Source organism: Notolabrus celidotus, chromosome 9 (assembly GCF_009762535.1).
Source record: "Notolabrus celidotus isolate fNotCel1 chromosome 9, fNotCel1.pri, whole genome shotgun sequence".
NCBI classification, from domain to species: Eukaryota; Metazoa; Chordata; class Actinopteri; order Labriformes; family Labridae; genus Notolabrus; species Notolabrus celidotus.
In genome coordinates, this window is record NC_048280.1 from 15,230,634 (window position 1) to 15,250,526 (window position 19,893).

A 19,893-nucleotide genomic window follows, 5' to 3' on the forward strand; every position below is an offset into this window, starting at 1 on the left:
TAACATAAGCTTTTCGTCCATCTATGCTAAAGAATATGAAAGGTTACTCCAACTTTCTCAGTTATCTTAAAGGGATATTTCAGTTTTTGTGGAGTGGGGTTGTATGAGTTACAGTACACTATTGCTCCTGTTAGCCACAGTGAGTGCCGGTGAGCTCTTCTCCTTTAATGAGAAAATTCCCAGAGGACCGGCAGGTAAGCTAGGCTGTGTTTTTCTGCGGACGGGGCCTCCTATTTCGCGTAATTTCGCCAAAGTTAAGAAAATATGGTCCAGGCACTCATCACAGTGCAAATGCATGCACCAGTAGAAAAAAATGGAGCTATTTAGTTTGCCGTCAGAAACCCCCTTTGCTTTGGCACTATTTTCTGACGCACCTCGCAGACCGGTGTTCTTCCGCTGCATGAGCACGGATACACGCCGATCAGCTGTTTGGATCAACAAGCACGTAGCGGGATCAAGTAGCAGTATCGGTTCAAACCATAGGTTCAAACAAGCAAACCTCCTGTAAGGCAGGGAACTCTGGATGACGAGTGATGCAGACTGGAGCCGTATGTGAGCCGCTGGTATCCTCTGATTCAGAAAGGTCCTGAAGTATTGTTGTCACTAAGTCCCTCTCCCGACAGCAGAAGCTCTCTGGGTTCATTGGCATGGGCTCACAGTTCACACAACGACACCACCAGGTAACGTGATCTCTCCTGCTCACTCGTTAGCACTGAACTTTCTCCCCTCTCTTCTTCTGTACATTGGGTCTGCATCTGGAGTTCTTCCTTAGTAAACTCTGGTTCATAGAGAAATCCTCTTGTGTCCACAGTAAACGGCATGTCATTTTTGCTGTCAGAATCACTAATTTTTGCAGTTTGTAGTTTTTGATGCAAAAAGTTCAGGCGCAGATCCAAACAGCTGATGGGCGTGTATCCGTGCTCATGCAGCGGAAGAACACCGGTCTGCAAGGTGCGTCCGAAAATAGTGCCAAAACAAAGGGGGGTTCTGACTGCAAACTGAATAGCTCCAATTGTTTATACTGGTGCATGCATTTGCACCGTGATGAGGGCCTGGACCATGTTTTCTCAACCTTAGCGAAATTACGCGAAATATGAGGCCCCGTCAGCAGAGAAAACAGCATAACTTACCTGCCGGTCCTCTGGGAATTTTCTCACTAAAGGGGAAGAGCTCACCGGCACTCATTGTGGCTAACAGGAGCAATGGTGTACTGTAACTCATACGACCCCATTTCAAAAAAAATGAAATATCCCTTTAACAAGACACAAACCCCTTGGAAACATGTTTTCAGTAGTAATACGTTGGTTAAACAACTTTGTAAACAACTCTGGTTCTTTCTTCTTTTTAGATCATACAATAACTTAGGTAGTGGTAAAGTAGGCATGCTACAACTCTTAAACCCTGATACATAAAAAACATGTATGCACAATACATACTCAGAATAAACTATGATTTAGACACAGATTGATTGATTGATTGATTGATTAAAAACAGGTCCTGAAATGTTCCTGAAGGAAAAGTCTCCATTAAATGGAAAACATACTAGTAAATATGTAATATAATCAAATATATGAGCACATCTCAGAAATGATAATATTGGGGGAAAAGTTCAATATTTTCAGTTATTGAATTCCGTTTAAACCAAAATATTTCAAGCATTTTTTATTTTAAATAATAATTTGGGCTGCAGCTAAAATAAAATCCAATTAATAAAATAATTCATTTTGATTTATTTTATTTAATATTTCAAATTATTATGGAAAAAAAATACTTCTTCTAAATGTTCGATTTATTTCAGATGCTGTAGTGTTAGTATTACTGATCCCTTACTGTTTTTTAGGTTTATTTGGGGGTTTTATGCCTTTACTGAAAGATAGGACAGAAGATATGGTTGGGAAACTGTGGAGAGAGAGTGAGAGTGAGCCTACTTTGAGAATATTGCCTCCGTGGACGGAGCCTATGATTTGATCACTCAGCCTAACCAGCCCCCCTTTGATCTATTACTGTTAAAGCAGTATCTTTAAGTCATGTCCAGTCAAAGTGAAGCTTCTAATACACAGGGATTACAACTGTTGGAGAAGTTTGTTTTTTTCTACAACATTGCAGGTTTTTATATAAAGAGATCACACACTTTATTTTAAAATGATTATTATTTTGAGTATCTTCAGCTTCTCTAAGAGAACTGGGTCAGAAAACAAACGTGTCTGAAGTAGTACGCTATTAAAATACAAGCACATAAACTAACATGTAGAAGTGAGACTTAGATGCAGTTTTGCCACAGTTTATACCAGTTAACTAGAATCAAATCAAATCAAATCAACTTTATTTATATGGCACTTAACACACAACACAGTTGATCCAAAGGGCTTTACAACAAAAAAATGAGGAACACAAAGAGAAAATGAAAAATAAAAAAACACACAAACAGAGGGAAAGAGAGGGAAAGCAGAGTGGTAAGAGAGCATTGTAATTAAACATGAAATTAACAGTAATAATAACAACAGTAATGACAAGAAATACAATTGACAGTGCAGTGAGTATCTGAGCCAGTGTGGTAAAGGGCAGTTGAAAGCTAATGAATAAAAGTGCATTTTGAGAGGACTTTTAGAAGTCTCGACCCAGAAGCTGGATTCAAAGGTGTGTTTGAATACATCCCTCAGAAATGTAATGAAGTTAAGATATGAGGTAGAACAACTGCATATCAGAAATGTCAGCAATCACAGTAAAATGCTAAATGTTCCAATCATGGCGCAGTGGAAGCGCTCAAACACTAGGTGGTGCACGTGGTCTAGGATTGAAACAAGGCTTCTGCTGCATCAACCGCAGAGGAAAAAAAGCTAGTGAGACAGCAGGCCAGATTAGAGGGCAGCAGAATCCTTGCTTCATGCTTCCAAACAGTCTGCAGAGAGAGAAATAAAACACAGACACCCACTGATAGAATTTGATTTATTTCCTATAATCTCAAAAACATATTTCTTACTTTGCTTGCACTCTGAGAAACAAATATATTCAGTTATATGTAAAGTCATACTGATCTAAAATGAGGGTGGACCAGAGTAACTTTTTGGGCACTGACTTGCCACATAACTATTCCTTTATTTAATGAACTAGGCTGGAGGTCAATACAATAATTTATTTCATGGCTATTAGCATAAAACGATATATCACACACATACACTGGTGTGCACGCACAGAGCACGTGCACACACAGATGCACAGGGTCTTGTATGCATATCCCTTTTCTTGGTATTACAACAGTGTGGCATATGGCATGGACTAAGTTACCTCCCTGACTATCGTTCACAATAACACTGCATTTTGACATGAAAACACATTTCAACCAACACTCAACACTTAGCAGGAACAGCATATCGTACGTGAATATATTTGTACAAAAGGTATACACAAACAATACACTATATTACGTTGTTTGTCTGGTCATTATGGCAGGTACACACACACATACACACACAGAGTCACACATTCAGTGGCTGCAGTTACACAATGCACACACACTCCTTTTTTCAAGATCAGCCATTCTGACCAAACTATCACTCACACACACCGCAGAGGACAGGAGAAACTATGTACAGGGTTTCATTCATAAAATATTGCACTTATTGGCCCATTGCATCTCACAGCGAGTGCTGTGATGATGCTTCTAAATCTGTAACACAGAGTGATATTTATATACATCTTATAATAGGAACCTACATGGACAAGTCAGGGCTGACTTCATGCAATTTTTTGGGCTTTTATTCGACTATGCAACAAACAACTTACGATGCTAACGGAACTATGATGTTTGGCACTTTTTTTTCTATGAGTTGCAGAACTTAAAGGCTTTCTGGATCTAAAAAAGCTACAACTGTTATACTTTATGTGTTGAATTTATTATTAAGACCACTACAGCACGGTTAGTCTGTAATGTTTTTTTTTTTCTTTCAGGAATTTTTAATTTAACACATAAACATGACATTTTAGCATGCTGACTTACAAATTAAACAACATGATTTATATATGGCTGTGTATTCCATGCCAGTGCTGATCAGTTGTTGTTTATGATACACTTTTTTGTGCCTTGCCAGTGTGAGATTCTTATCTAAAGAAATGTTGGATCGTCACTATCATAGTTAGCTTCTACTTTAAGACAAAACAGTACACGTGATTGATTTTTTTCCAAGCATGCTCATCGCATCAAACTATAAAGGGTCATCTTAGAGGCTAAGCACATAGAAATATTTGCTTTTAAGATTTTACACATACACTTATTGAGAATCACACATCTACAGACAGCAAAACGTGGAATAGTACTCACATCGACATTATACGTACCGGATTCATTCCCAAAGTAAGCATGACAGAAGAACCTACAGAGGCCGTGTTGGAGATGCTAAAAGGCCACTTTTTATCCAAGGTAGATGATTTTTTTAGATGACAAAAGTCGCACTCAGACTACAAACTCATGCATTCACATACTGCATAGTCACACACACCCAGGACACGAAAGAAAGTCGCTACATCCTATAGTGCACTAAATCATAGATTTGGCAGCTTTAGGAGATAAAATAATCCTATAGGAGTAAATCCATACTGTACAAAAACTGAAAGAAACTATTAAAGCACTCACGTTTCTCCTCACTTTTTATTTATTCTAGGTCTTAAAGATCTTAAAGGTCTTAAGGATTAACTGTACATATTGACTATGGCCTTATCGATCATACTTGGTTTATAACCACACTAACTAGCTGAAATGAGAATATGGTGTCTTTATATTGTAAATTTCCTGTAGTGTTACACATTTTACACAGCCATGTCTGTTTGTCTGGTTACTTGCTCTTGTTATAAGGTGATAAAAGTTGAGAGATAATACGACAGCAATTTGTAATTCTACCACTTAACAGGGTTTGAACTGTAGTGTCCAAAGAAAGCAGCACTAGCAGGAGTGATGACGCTGAGGGAGAAACAAAAACTCTGACACCTTACAGGACCTCCCTTTGCTCCCTGACATCAGACACTAACAGTTGCACCCCTGCTGCTGCAGCGGAGGAGCACTGTCTGTGAGTTTGGCAGTGGGGGCTCCTGTGGTGACAGCGGGATCGCTGTCCAAGCTCTCAGACATCTTGTCGCAAATTAGGTCGACGAGGCGTTCAAAAGTCTGCTTCACGTTGATGTTGTCCTTGGCACTGGTCTCAAAGAATTCAAAGCCTTGGGGAGAGAGAGGAAAAAATAGTCCATAAATGGCTTGGTTTTTCTCATGACAATATTTTTATGACGATGTTTCCCAATTTAAAGTTACATAAAGGGGTGAATGTTGCTCAGAGACTTACCCAACTGTTCTGCCAGCAGTCTGCCACTATCCACTGACACCACTCTCTCCTCGTCCATATCACACTTATTCCCTGCCAGCACCACCTGGGCATTATCCCATGAGTAGGTCTTTATTTGGGTTGACCTGTAGCACAGCAATAAAGAAAACTCACCATCAAAGGTATGTTACTCCTGCTTTTTATAAAAACTGCTACAGATATTTTTAGCACAACTTTTATTGGATAGGATCTTGAAGGAATGAACACAAAAGATGGCAGACAAGAAGGACATGATGTAAAGTGTGTTCACCCATTTGGACCGGTCATGAACAGTGGTTACATCATCATGTGTTTGGTATCATGTAATATTTGAGTCACTGGTGGCAGCAGCAGTGAAAAGTGGGTCAGATTCTTTCTACTAAAAACATGCAACAAGTGCTGCAAAGATTTAAGATGTTTTTTGCAAGACCTGGACTGGCCTTCAGGCACACTCAGAGACCTCCTCATCGTCTGTCCAGCTGATTAGTAATGTAAGTGTCAGGTCAGGGTTGAATGTATAATATTAGGGTAAATTCAGTCATTGAAGTCACCACACCCCACATTGTATAACCTGATGGTATCATCTCTGCTTGTTATCAAACATGAAGGGACACAGAGAGCTGGGAACAAAATTAACTTCAAAACCGATAATGAGAGGAAATGATAAGGTGGGACTGGGGGGGGGGGGAGCCCTGGAGCCCTGGTGCAGCTGAATGCAGCAAAATGAATACTTAATTAATACATTCTCAAGTATGGGCCATGGTTAGCATTCAAAAAACAGCATGCTATCAGATCTGCCCCTAACATGACACAATTTATCTTTCCTTCTTCCTTTTAAGAATGCTTAAAAGTAGTCAAAGTAGTGAAATCCTGCTGTTTAGAAGCGAAAGATGTATGAACACATGGAAGTGGACATATTAAAGACCTTTTAATGTATTTTCTGTCAGGTGGAGGAACCTCACTCTGTTAGCTGTTAGCTGCTACAAGCTATCAGAGCTTCATGATGATGAGTCAGAGCCTGAGGAATTTGGTTGTGCAAATCAAACACTCCAAAAGTGCCAAGAAATGTAACTTATATATATTATTGCGAGACTTATTGAAGTTGACTTGCACTTCTTGATACTGTGTACATGACTTTGATTTAGAGATGATTCTGGCATAAACAGTAAGCTGAAAAGATCCAGCATACATGGTCTGTGAATGTCTGGGACTGACTGCCTCTCAATTAAAGCTCAGGTCAGCTCTGGCATTTTTTCTCTCTCTAGCTATTTTACATTATACTCATGTTTTTAAATTGTCCCTTAAGATTTCTTCTTAAGCTTCTGCTAGCTTGTGATTAGCAGCCTACTAGCTGCACAGAATAAAGCTAAAGATATTGTAGCATCGTTAGGTGTTGGTTATGGTCTCTGACAAGACTTTTGGGAAACACAGCTATGAGAGCTGATGCTAAGTAACCGCTTACTGCACACACTTGGCTAATTTGACCAAGTGTATCTTTGGCTATGTTCACACTGCAGGCAAAAGTGTCCCAAATCCGATTTTTGGGGGTCAAGTGACCATGTCAGATTTTTTAGAGGCAGTGTGAACACTCGAATATGGCCCAATTCAGATTTTTTCAAATCAGATTTAGACCACTTACATATGTGGTCCTGAATCAGATACAGATCTGATTTTTTTTCAATGTGACCTCAGTGTGAACGACCAAGGCAGATTTGATGCGCATTTGATACTTTCACGTCACTTTATAGCGACACACGTCACAATTCTGCGCAGCGGTAGCCTCGCAAAAATGGAGGATAGCAAGATGGAGCAAGTCAATGGTGGGACAGCGAGGTCTTGGACCTTATAAATATATGGGGTGACACTTCCATACAAGAAAAGCTTGCTCTCGACATACAGAAGTTTTGAATATCTCAGCTAAGGCTATAAATGAAGCATTGCCTGAAACTGTCAAAGAAACTGAACATGACTTGCACTCATGTTGCAAGTCATGCCAAAAGCTCCTGCATAACAGTGTTCCCCTTGACATTTAAAAGAAAGATACTGTCCGTCAGAGATGGTGCTTGTACTGCTCCAACCTCCAAACACATTTCGAGGAGGATTTTAGGGAACAAAAATATCTCCAGTGGTGTTGCAGTTTGACTAAAAGTAGGGCAGCTTACATACCACAGGCTGAACACAGCAGAGAGAGCTAGTAAGACAGAAACAATGATTCAAGAGCAGAGAGAGAGAGAGAGTCCAGCATCATGCTGGCACTCCACTCTCTGTCCAGTTCTGACTTGTTATAGGGGTTCATATGTGGGTCACTTTCAATCCAAACGTTGGTAATGTTCACTGACGGAGACGGGACCGTGTTTGTGTCAAGGCTACCAGCACTACATAAGTGGAACATCACAAGAGCTTGTGTGTCTCCATGATTTGTGAACCCGTTGGCCTCATGAAAATGAAATGCTGATGCATTTTCATGTTTGTGCTGCTGCAATCAAATTTGATTTGCAGATAATTATTTAGGAAATCTCACAATGTCTTCAAAGTCCTACATTTTATGTCAGCATTAAAATATTTCCCTATCTTGTCTCTGTCACAGGCAGGAAATGAGCACGTCACAGGCTTAATTCAGCCACAGTCGGGGAAGGAGCCGTTGCCACGGCAACCTCCCTTTTTTCCTACAACCTTGTCACAAGGAACAAGGGAGAGAGAAAGTAGAATTTAAGCCTGTGGCAAAGGCAGAGAGGAAGATATCTGCTCATATGAGGGTTAGAAAAAAACAGAGGCTTCTTCTCTTGTTGACAGATCTGTGTGCTGTCTGGAAGGTAAACGCAGGTAAGTCTGCTGGACTGTCGCTGTCAGTGACACACTTTGCTCTATTAATTAAGAAACAACTCACAGACAGTGCTCAGACTGCTGTACTTCATCAAAGTGTCAGACAGGCTGTAAAAGAATAATAGGTGTGTCTGGCTTTGACCTCTCTCTTCAAGAAAATCTTGTTTTCCAGCGTGTGATAATGGGACACTTGTTTTGACACAAATCCAGCTAATAACAGACCTCTTTAGCAGTGCATGCTGATTACTTTGAATATCAGAGCTAATAACAACAAATATGTCTTCACTCAGGCCAAAGGCAGCTGATTTTGCCTTGACAGCTGCTACTGAAGCAGCTGTCAGTTGCTGCTAGCTAAGAAATAAGGGACAAGTAGACATTGACCCTAATAGTGATTGTCATAGTGCTAAAAAGGGCATGCAGGTGATACGTCAACTGCTAAAACACCACCATCTATAGCAAGTCCATGTGAGACCTTTTATCATTCCCTTGCAGCTGAGGCAAAAGCAACATCAAGAGAATAAAACCATGATGATTCAGAAATCTTTTCTCTCTGAAACGCTCATTCTGTGCTCTGTAATCTCTTCTGGCTGGCAGAGAGAGATAACCGTAGGACAGCAGGGTGTAAATAAAATTGAAGATGACAGTTTCTCACCAAAACATCTGCAGAGAGTCAGGGTGTGAGGAGGAATAAAAAAAACCCATACATTTATGTCTAACTGTAGAACTCAAACTCTGCCGTGCTGTTAATGCTCACAACAGCATTCTTGTTGTTTATAGAGCAAGAATCCTAACCAAGAAACCTGGTTTCTGCAGCCATTGAACACCGTCTTCCAAGACATGGGTTAGACGTCGATGCATCATCATAAATCTGTGACATTTGGGCTTGGCTCAGAGTTACTGTCCAGCCTGCAGACCACTGTGAATCATGAAAGACCTTGACAAACCTCCAAGAGATCTCCAAGTCAGACAACGACACACACTAACACACTACACAACAAGACTGTCAAATATCAGAGGCAGAAGATGGGTATGTTCAATATCAAGAGTGCAGGACATCGAGAGATTAGATTACAGTGACACACAGGAAGCCTTTTTAATAGACTGATCTGGTCTTTATAGCAACAGAATCAGAAAGAAATAGAATAAAAGAAGACATCAAAAACAGACAGAAATTAACTCAGAAAGGACCAAACAAGACTCACCAGTCCTGCACAGCGCCAAACGACTCCTCGTTGGTGATGTCGTACATTAGGATGAAGCCCATGGCCCCGCGGTAGTACGCTGTGGTGATGGTCCTGTAGCGCTCCTGGCCCGCTGTGTCCTACAAACAGACGACATGATGTTAGCAGGCTGATTGATATTTACACTGTCAGGCTCAGAGACACTGACATGACCCTGCAGCTACAACACATATATGCCAGTCTGGGATGTTAAAAGAGGAGCATACATTATTAATCTGCAGCTATTTATACACGAGCAGATTTTTTGTAATTCATATCTGAGCATAATTTAGAGCATTATCTACATTTCTACATCTACTTGAGGCAATGTTTGTCGTGTTCATGATGTGGAAACAATCATTATGCTAATGCCTCACTGGCTTTGCATTGATAAGATGCCAGAAAAACAGCGATTCAGTTTAAGCTGGAGTGATTGATTGTTTCCTCTCCTTGATAAAATAATCACTCAGCTGTGTTGGACACTTGGTGGTGCAGAATTCAGAGCATGCGTTTCTTGGGGGAAAAAAGGGGGCTAAAAATAGAGGTTGAAATGCTGTAAACATAGGGGAGCTGCTTGCTGGTTTATGATAAGGTTGAACGAATTGCTCAAAGGCACAGCAAGCGAGTGATTACACAGCATTCGAGAAGTGGTTCATTGTACACAGATTACCCTGGAAACGAGCGCTCGCTGCAGCCTTTGCTACAAGATGTCAATGAAAATGCTAATGAAGCCCAATACAGACAGATGAGTGTGTCCATGAAAGGAAGGAAGAGAAATGTGTTGTTTTTCCTCAGCAATTATTAACAGATGTGTAGAATGGTATGTTACAATTAGGTATATAACAATAGACTCCCATTGTTAAACAGAAGCCCCGACAGGCTGCACCGGGATTGTATTCGCCACGGTCGTTGTGGTCGCCGTCCTTCTGCACATGGTTAGAACAGTGTGCTGTGTGTGTGTTATAGCCAGGGGACAGCACTGACCTTCACACCACAGAGACAGAGCTCACATTCTGCAGAGCATCCACTCACACACCATTGATAGCAGCGTTTGTCGCGTTACAGTAACTCTAGAAATGCTCACAGAGGTCTGTGTTTTCATGCTATATCAGCAGATAGAAGCATTTTCAGAACAACAAACACATGGTTTTGAAGTTGTACCAAGTCATGAAACAGATTGTTACAGTCATCTGTGTGTTGTTTTAAACTCTTTCTTTCTGCTTGAATTTTAAGTCTTAGGCGTGTCATTGGTCTATTGATTCTGGCTTAAGTGCCTGACAATGACCTCTGCATTACCAGGCTATTTTCCTGTTAAAAAGGCAGAGCAGGACAAAAAAAGATGCTGAGTCCCATGAATTCGAGCTCCTTGAAAACGCTTCGCTCAGGGTCTGCATCTTCACAGAAATCAATCCAAGAAGCAGTTGACTACTTCAAGCGAAGCTATTGTGAGCACGGGCTGACACTTCGCTGAACTCTTCTTCATTCAGTAAAGTGAGATTAAAATTTTCACTTCTTGGCCATGCTTGCTTTCATTCACTGCAGCCTAATATAATATAACAGTAGCAATTCTGAAATGCAGTTTTGTGCTTTTATCTGTCAGCAGATTCATAGTTTAACAGCCTCAGTGACATTAGCCAATAGCCATCACCTTAAATGGCCACTTACAACAAGTCTCGGCTCTCTGTGTGCCCAATTAAAAAGACAGGCCAATCTGGACGTAAGGGCAATCCTTTTTCCCTCTGAATATGCTTGTCTTTGCTAATGATGAAAACACATTAGCCCTATTAGCCGTTCATTTGGCTGTTTAAATCAAGTTTTCACATCCTGCCGGAGCGCTTCTTCTTTGCCTCTATTTGATTAGCAAACACCAAACGTCTAGGGGATGGCTAATTGCTGGAAAAGACAACCATTTTGACAAGGGAGAGTAAAACCACTGAAGGAAAACTGACATTTGGGGAAGACAGAAAGAGAATGACAGAAAAGACAGTAACAAAAGGAAGTCTTACGTATCCATCCCCTCGCTATCTCTGAGGTAATACAAGACAATCTGCTTCAGCAGCTCAGATGAACTCCTAATATAACAGCTTCAGATATTCTTCAGTTTCCTACACATTCTGTGAGAGGTGTTATTTCTCTGTTCTTCCCCGCCGTGTGCCAAACTAACACTTACTAGTCTCCTGTCAGGAATGTTCCATCTGCCTCTATACTTCCATCCTGGTGTTAATACAAGACAACACATTACAGCCTCTCCCCAGCTTTATGCAAAAAAAAAAAGAATGTAGATGATGTTATCATGATTAAGGATCTAAAAATATGCTCTTTGGGAGTCTAAAGCTGAAATCCAAAATGTATTATTACAAGATAGCTAATTTAGGATGTTAAGAAAATCAATTTATGAACACAAACTTCCTTTTTTCTTACTCGATGTTGTCAAGGTAGATTGTGATGCCATTAAAGGCCTTTTATTATCTTAACCTAGGGAGCTTGAATAGTAAAATAAGTAGGATTACCTCTCTTCTATTCTAACATGAAGCAAAGCCTTTCTATTTTAACATGAATAGGAATGTATGCCCATGGCCTATAATGTCAGCATGATCTGTCCTAAGAGTCAAAACCTTGGCTTCAATTGAATTAATGGACATATGTGTCCCATGAATGCAGGTCTTTTTTTGTCTAATGGTCTGTCACAGTCCTCCAAATATATTGATCAACAGAGAGAGATATGGGCAGAGTTCAGGGGAAGGTGGACTGTGAGCAAAGATTGACAGGCTAATAGAGACAGGAGTCACTCAGCAGGAACACAAAGACCGTAAGAACAAGAGAAACGAGGGGGGCAGGGAGTCTCTGAAATGCCCCTTCCCCCTTTGAGCTTTAGTAGTCCTCTAACAGACCTTGGTGACAACATGAAACGGATTTCTTCTAGACATTAAATGTGTTTTAACATGCAAATGCTCTCGATTTCAATTAATTCAATGGAAATGTGTTCAAGGTTGGCATGACAATGAAACAGACATGAAAGAGAGACATATCTCTGACCTTTTGCTGATTTATGATTTGGAAACTTGTATTCTCTCCTAAATAAATGACCACCTTTAGATCATATACAAATCATATATAAAGTTAAGCTCTCTCAATGGAAGGATTAAGGACTAAGAAGTAAAGAGCAGTATTCCCTCTATTTTCATCTAGCTTGGTCAGGATTTAACATTTCGAGGCTCGCTTCTGAATGTTTAATGCTGGCATTTTAATATTTCATACCCAGATCTGCAGCTTGATCCTCTTGTCGTTCTTGTACACGGTCTTCACTTTAAAGTCGATGCCCACCGTGCTGACAAAGGCTGAGGTGAAGGCGTCATCGGCATAGCGGAAAAGGAAAGACGTCTTGCCCACGCTGCTGTTGCCGATGATGAGCAGCTTGAACATGTAGTCAAAGTTTTGGTCCCCTCCCTCTCCCTTCCCTTTTACATCCTGGGTAGCAGCCATCTGTAAAAATAATACAGAAAGACAGACGGTGAGCAGTTTGCAGGAAGAGCTTCACCTTGAGTTTGTGTGAAGCTTCTCAGGATTGTGACGCACAGAAGATGTGGACCAATAAGACAGAGAACATCTATTGTTCAGAGGACCCTCTAGAATTTTAAAAAGAAACTTCTACCACAGTTTGCATAATGATGCCAGTGAGCAAAGGGGTAGAGGAAGAGAAGTATGTTGCACACAGAGTACAGTATAAGCTTTTTGTACTACACAGACCACACAGATCAGAGGTGACAGAAGGCTGTGTCAGGCAAACCAGCATGACCCACACAGCAAGCTGGTGTATTGATGAGTATCAGCTAAGCAGGGCATTAAATAAGCTGACTTTGCCTTCTCTAAAGCTATTTTCCCCAAAATGATTCAATGAATAAAACCAAGGGATTGGGATTATCAATGTGTGGTGTGCAAAAAACATCAGATTCAGAAATTTTCATACACGAGGTAAAATACTGTTTATACTGTCAAAGTGAATTCATGTTATATTGGAACAAACATAATTTGTTTCAATTGTGCCACAAAAAATGACATCCCAATTTTCTTGTTGCAGTTTTTATGCTTCTTTTCTGCTGATACATCCTAGCAGCCATTTAATCTTCCATTTCAGAGCGGCTATTATTCTTTATGGCCCCTTTATACTCTGTAAACAGCTTTGAGATTAGTCAAATGAGTGTTTCACCTAAACAGTTCGTCTATATTGAGCATTTCTGTGCAAGCTGTCAGCAATCAGCGACCTTATAGGACACGAGGACCGGGAGCAAAATGACAAGAGCAGAGTCATCTTTGCTCCAAGGTGAATGTTTTGTCAAAGCCACTGCGCCTATATGCCAAACACGGGCAAGCTAAGCTCTCCTTCCAACCTATCCCTTTATAAAAGATGCCGGACCTCCATCCTGCACATCCTGCACCGGGTTTCGCTTCCGTGTATGAAAAAAAATATCACACTCACACTAATCACAATATATTTGCAAGGACACCGATTGGAAATTTCACTGCAAGACTGGCATTCTTACAAACGGTAATAACAGAGGTCGATCTTGCAAGAAATTACTCGATGTAGTTTAAGTGGGAGATGCATGCCAGCTAATATTAGCAAAGCAATTCTGGGCAGGAGGTCATTTCATCGACAGATTGGAATTCTTCCATATTACTGTTAATACATGAAACCACCAAAAGGCGTTGATGACATTACATGAACAAACCTGTTTTGAAGGCCTCGCGCTCTATCTGTATGTGTCCGTGTTTTGCAGAATACGCGATTTATTTCAGTGTCTAATTCAGGAGTTGATTCTCTTCCCCCCTCCGCGTCTCTCGTTCTCTTTGGAGCGCCGAGCAGTTTCAGCACCTGGGAGCTGTCCCCTCCGCGTCGGATGTGGCACGCGCCCCTGTGCTGACGAGGCTGGCTCGCGTGAGATGAGCACGAGCAAAAGGGAAAGTGCGTTTGGTGCGTGTGCTCTGACGTCAACTCAAGGGTTGTGGGGGGGTCAAAAAGATGGGGGTTGTAGTTTTTTGCAGGATGTCAGCGCGGAAGAGGCGCAGGGTGGAATAAAAAATAGATATTCGTCAACCATTCTCAGAATGATGCGCTTCACATGTGTGAGATTCACAGTGGAGGAGTAAGAAAAACATATTCATTTGAGCTATTTTCAGCTTTTGAGAATTTGTCAACAAACCTTTCCCATCATACAAGAACAAGACAAAATACCAATAAAACATTGAATCTTTAAGTCTGTCACCACTTTTGCTTTTTTTTTTGGTAAAATGATGCATCTTACCTTCCCATACAAGTCCATTTTAGAGCTAAATAAATCTACCTGCTTTAAAAATACACCCTAGATGCTACATTAAACTCCCTGCTGGACGCACTTTTTTCAGGAAGCAAAATATAATGGCCCCTTCTTTTGCGTCACTCTCCTGGACGCTCTCGTCTCTCGATGTTCCCCGCCCATGCAGCCGGCCCCGCTTCCCAGAACAAACGAGCAAATGCGAGAGGCCTGAGTGCTTATGAATATTATCATTATTATTGTGGGCTTTTCAGTGGGAGCAAGAGAAAGAGGAGGCCGGGGCGGAAACGCAAAACATGGGCACCTTACTTTGCAATTGTAATCATCACGTCGGTCCTCATTCAGGCGGATTATTAAAGCGGCATAATTCATCTGCAAGGTGCAAATGACGTGTGGTATTTTCATCAGGAAGTAAGGACCAGTAGGCTTGCAAAATCTATAATTCTGAGCGTTTTCCGGTGATTTTTAAATAACCAGCTTCCCCTCCATGACTCATCTCCCACTTGAGGATGTAATTATTTATAATAGTCACCTATGCCTCAAGAGATAGCATACTACTAGACACAACAGACATTATATAAGCGTGGACTACGGTTTGGATTCACTGTAGCACTGAATTTGTTGTCAGCCAGAAAGCAATCATTTGATAGGCCGTTTATGAAGTTACAGGGCGGGCTGTAGTGTGGCTGACCGCCCTCTGGAGGATTCACATGCAGGCTACTGCGCAGCTGCAGACGAGGAGGCGGTTCAGGTACGCTCAATAGACATGTCTGTCTGAACAAAACTACATTTTCGAGTTGTAGCCTCAAAATAACTGGACAGCCTGTCACTCTATGTGTGCACCTAGTTCAAAAATAAGAGCTTTAGGCGATTCTTGCATTAGTTTGATTTTTATGCATTTTGCCAAATTCATCCAGATTCAGGAATCGTGTTTCCTTGCATACATGGAGTAGCTCGGTGTTGGAGCTTCGTATTTCGAGAATGCGAGCCAACCCTTCCGGTATCAAGCTGTAGTTTCAGATACCTACATTTGGCGTGGTATACAAAACTTTTCTAGAGGTTTCTTTCTGCATAAGGAAAGGCCACAGTGGCACCATCTGCTGTTGGAAATAGTGCTCTGGTTGTGTTTGTGCATGGCAGCCCTCTAAAGCTTCCCTGTGGTTAATGAATAACCAAACAGGATTGGCAGAAATCAGATCTCTTCTGTTACATAAGGCTATAGAGCAGTTAGCTTGCTATCCGTTTACAAAGAGAGGCTATCCTGCTATTTTTATCTTGTGAGGAAATCAGATGACAAACATCGAACTATTTTTAGCATAAAATACAGGTGATACCAGAAATAGATTTTTCTGTTAGTCCTTCACTGTTTAAGACAGCCTACACGCCAATGAATGATTCTTCATGAAAAGGTACTGTAATATTGTAAAGTTCCTCTGAGACCTCTCCCTACAGAATGGTGATACTGAAATATATCTCTCCTCATGTATTGTATTATGTTCCATAAAGGTGACTGTGCAATGGAGGACTCCATTGAGGTGATTCTGCAAGACCATGCCAAGGTCTTTCTTACCACCAGCTCCCATCCCATGGTGTCAGCCTGCACAGGCGCTGTGCTCACAGGCCTGTATGGAGTCTGGAGCCTATTTGTTCTGCCTGGCTTTCGCAAAGTCCCCTGGAAACTCAAGGTTCTCTTTACATCCTTTGTCTTTTCTGTCTCTGCCTGCCTGCTTTGCCTCCTATCCTCCAAAATACAAAATACTGCACGTTTGTTTGAAATCAAAGACCAGATGCCAAAGCATTACATAACTTGCACATTAATGTGAATTTACTTATTTTGGAGCATAGTGTTCTGTGCTATCAACAAATGAGAGAAAAGTAGAAAATGGTAAGTCTATACCTTTGATTATTTCGCCCATTACGTCTGTGATTACGCCACCCATGTGTCATATCGCACTAGGTCCAGTGAATACATCAAGCTCATCATCCCCAGTACTTCTACTATTTTTGGCCGTAATTCCTTTCGTGTTGCAGCAGCTGACGACTGGAATATCTTACAGAACACCCTCAAACTTTCAACTTTGACTCCACTCACAACCTTCAAGCTTAAACTTCAACAGATTGTAGTTGACTGTTGCTCCAGCTGATCACTTCGGACTTTACATACATGCATACTTATATGTGCACACATACTTTTCTTACACCTCACGCACATGCACTTGTTCACTTTTGTTCTATTTGATATTTATGTCTATTTGTGACTGTAGTTTACATGTGTATGTGTTCCTGTTGGTGCCTTTTGGCCACCAACAGGTGACAGTGAGTGTGAGATCAGACTCAAGGTTGTAGTCTTAACACTTACAAAACTTGACTGCTGTGAACAAAATTGAATTTGATTTGAAGCAGAGGATTTTTTCCACATGATAAAGAATTATTGAATGTTTGCGTAGAATTTAGTTGGGGTGTCATGAATATATAATCCCTCTCAGTTGAACTTTATAAAGATGAATCTACAATATGGGTGCATAAAAATATAGCAGCTTTTCTAATTGACTTGCTCTTTGATAAACCTGGTTGTAAAGACATCTTCTAATAATAAGTGACACATGTAATGACTTACTGTGTGTCTGTGTTGTGGTCTAGGTGCCTTATCTACCGTCCAGTAAAGATCAGACACTGAACGTTATGAAGCTGCTTGATGGACGAACAGGCCGCTTAGCAGAGCTTGGATCAGGAGACGGAAGACTGGTTAGTGAGTTTTACAAAAACTTGAGTACACTGTATTTTCAGTTTTCAAACTCCTTTATAAATTCAGTGCTTGTGTGCAGTGGGTTACTGCAGTTGTATTTGAAATCCTTCATTTTAATTTTGCAGGTGTTTGCAGCTTCTTCAGCTGGTTTTCAGTGCACAGGGTTTGAGATTAACTCTATTTTGCTGACATATGCAAGGAGTAAGGCATGCTGGACAGGAGTGCCTTCAAGCCAGGCAACCTTTGTTAAAAAAGACTTCTGGAAGGTAAGACTTCACATAAAGAATCACTTTCTTCCAGCATAATAAATACTTATTAATAACATGTGTTTGTCATTTGGCTTTCATAGACAGATTTATCTTCTTACAACAATGTGACAGCGTTCCTTTCTCCAGGAGTGGTGAGTTTCCCTGCATTCTTGTTGAGTTTTGTTACTGCATTAGTCAAGTGGCATACATAACATTTAATTGCTAACACACTGACTTAGCTTTTTGTTTTGGGTGTATAGATGGGGGTTTTGGGGGAGAAGCTGTTAAAGGAGCTTCCTGATGATGCCCATGTCATCGCTTGTCGTTTTCCTTTCCCTGACTGGCCACAACAGTCAGCTGTCGGATCCGGTCTGGACCAGACTTTTGCTTATGACATAAGCAGTGTGCGCTCACACCTGAAAAAAATGCCTGACACAGTGTGTGTGTAATAAGCCCTACTGGTGTGATGAAATTGGTGTTAGCGACTGTTGTCAGTTTTATCTCTTGTAGGGAGTGATGCTTTTGAAAGATGTCTTTGAACATTGAAAGGATGAGGGGGACTATGGCTAAGCCAAGAAGATGTGATTCTAACAGCAACCAAGCCCTGCTGTATTTTTTTAATCTTTACACTGCCAGATCACACTGAGCCTTTTCCATACTGCTGACAGCCTTTTTGTAAACACAAAAAATCACTGCTGTCTGAAATACTGCTTTGACTTTTGATTTGAGTCTAACAGCTCTTCCTCTCTAAATGATATTACTAACATATCAATTCTAATGAACATCCATTGAGGGAAGCTACAGGAAATGTAACAAGGTTTGTTTTAGCATGTTTTTCTTTAAGAAGTGTGATTTTTTTTCTTTTGGTTGGGCTATAATTGGACTCATTTGTTGCATTTATTTTCCATTATTCAGAGATGTCCTTAAATGGCCCCATGATTAGTACTTTTATCTTAGTCACCTGACCTTTAAGGGTCACATGGAATGAGCATCTGAGCAGAAAAACTGGCATTCTATTTGGTTTTATGTGTAACCCGGTTTGGGATTGTTTATTTTCAGAAGAAAAAAAACCCCCTCAAAATCCAATAAATATTTTGTGCACATCACTTAAAACTGTCTTATTGTAGCACAACAATTGACTGTCCTTTTTTATTTTGTATTAATCTAATGTTCATACACCAGGTTCATTGCACTACTAATACTCTTATCAAATAGTTTCATTAAGTCCTATATAAAGTGGTGGACAGTAACAAAGTAGATTTACATGAGTACTACTTAAGTACATTTTTTCAGTATTTGTACTTTACTTCAGTATTAATTTTTGGGGAAACTTATTACTTTTACTCCACTACATTCAGAGGACAATTATTGTACTTTTTACTCCCCTACATTTCTATCAATTCTCTAGTTACTCACTACATTTGCTTTGAAGTCAGCTCATGAATTGCCTTCTCTTTTCTGAAATCTGATCCCTAAGACAGTAAAATGGGTTTTTGTAGTTCTGTTTGTCTCCGTGGTTTAGTCATACCTGTATATCAAACACTCACTCAGATCAGGCAGTTCATTTAGAGTTGGTAATGATGGCTATAATTCTCCACCTGAGCACCCATGCCCATATCTTCAGTCCTTGTTAGAGGTTTTTGAAATGAAGAATGATACGGATCGTTTGAAATGTTCACCTTGTTTCCCACTCTGCCCAAACATACAAACATTCACAGTCCAACCTGAGAAAGCCTGTTGAGCTACGTAACATTTGTTTCATTCCAGATGAACATTTCAAACTAAGTTGTTTGTGCTTGAACTTAGACTTAGTAACTTAGTTTCTGTTTTTATTCCATGGTATAGTTTATAGTTTTAGATTTCAAGTAATAGTTTCTAAATAGACATAATTTAACAGAACATGCTCCTATGTATTCTTGACTGCACTTGTGTATTGTGAAAATACAATGTTTTGAAAAAGTACTTTGAATACTTAAAAGCAAGTACTTCAGTACTCCAACTCAAGTAATTATTTGACAGGGCAACTTTCACTTGTATTGGAGTAATGTTTGACCTGGTATATCTATACTTGACTGACTTAAGTAATGATGCTGAGTACATTGTCCATCGCTGCCTATGTGTCAGTCCCAAATCCCTATGTACACAATATAAACTTGAGTCATGGTTTTAATGGCGGAGCCTGCTCTTCATTTTTAC

General features: G+C 40.4%; 2 protein-coding genes across 10 annotated transcripts; one reads left to right on the forward strand and one right to left on the reverse strand.

The window, feature by feature from the left end:
- Window positions 1–634: 634 nt before the first annotated feature.
- On the forward strand, window positions 635–19,867 carry si:dkey-190g11.3 (uncharacterized protein LOC567059 homolog). 5 transcript variants are annotated; one of them, XR_004632368.1, is made up of 7 exons: window positions 15,441–16,112; window positions 16,210–16,388; window positions 16,549–16,588; window positions 17,344–17,448; window positions 17,575–17,715; window positions 17,799–17,849; window positions 17,958–18,803. XR_004632368.1 is itself a non-coding variant. In XM_034691386.1 (6 exons), the coding sequence occupies exons 2-6, from the start codon at window positions 16,221–16,223 to the stop codon at window positions 18,144–18,146; spliced, it is 654 nt and encodes a 217-aa protein (XP_034547277.1). In that variant the 5' UTR covers window positions 635–680; window positions 16,210–16,220; the 3' UTR covers window positions 18,147–19,867. The 5 variants fall into 5 exon arrangements, 4 of the variants coding, with proteins under 4 accessions (XP_034547277.1, XP_034547275.1, XP_034547278.1 ...); XM_034691386.1 differs by lacking the exons at window positions 15,441–16,112; window positions 16,549–16,588 and adding an exon at window positions 635–680 and having other exon boundaries at window positions 17,958–19,867; XM_034691384.1 differs by lacking the exons at window positions 15,441–16,112; window positions 16,549–16,588 and adding an exon at window positions 8,052–8,171 and having other exon boundaries at window positions 17,958–19,867.
- rab3c (RAB3C, member RAS oncogene family) lies at window positions 4,627–19,273 on the reverse strand. 5 transcript variants are annotated; one of them, XM_034691382.1, is made up of 5 exons: window positions 19,245–19,273; window positions 12,650–12,874; window positions 9,374–9,492; window positions 5,331–5,455; window positions 4,627–5,208 (listed from the first exon to the last, which is right to left on the reverse strand). In XM_034691382.1, exons 2-5 carry the CDS (start codon window positions 12,872–12,874, stop codon window positions 5,018–5,020), a joined length of 660 nt encoding a protein of 219 aa, XP_034547273.1. In that variant the 5' UTR covers window positions 19,245–19,273; the 3' UTR covers window positions 4,627–5,017. The 5 variants fall into 5 exon arrangements, with proteins under 5 accessions (XP_034547273.1, XP_034547274.1, XP_034547270.1 ...); XM_034691383.1 differs by lacking the exon at window positions 19,245–19,273 and adding an exon at window positions 15,236–15,256; XM_034691379.1 differs by lacking the exon at window positions 19,245–19,273 and adding an exon at window positions 15,013–15,205.
- Window positions 19,868–19,893: the final 26 nt, after the last annotated feature.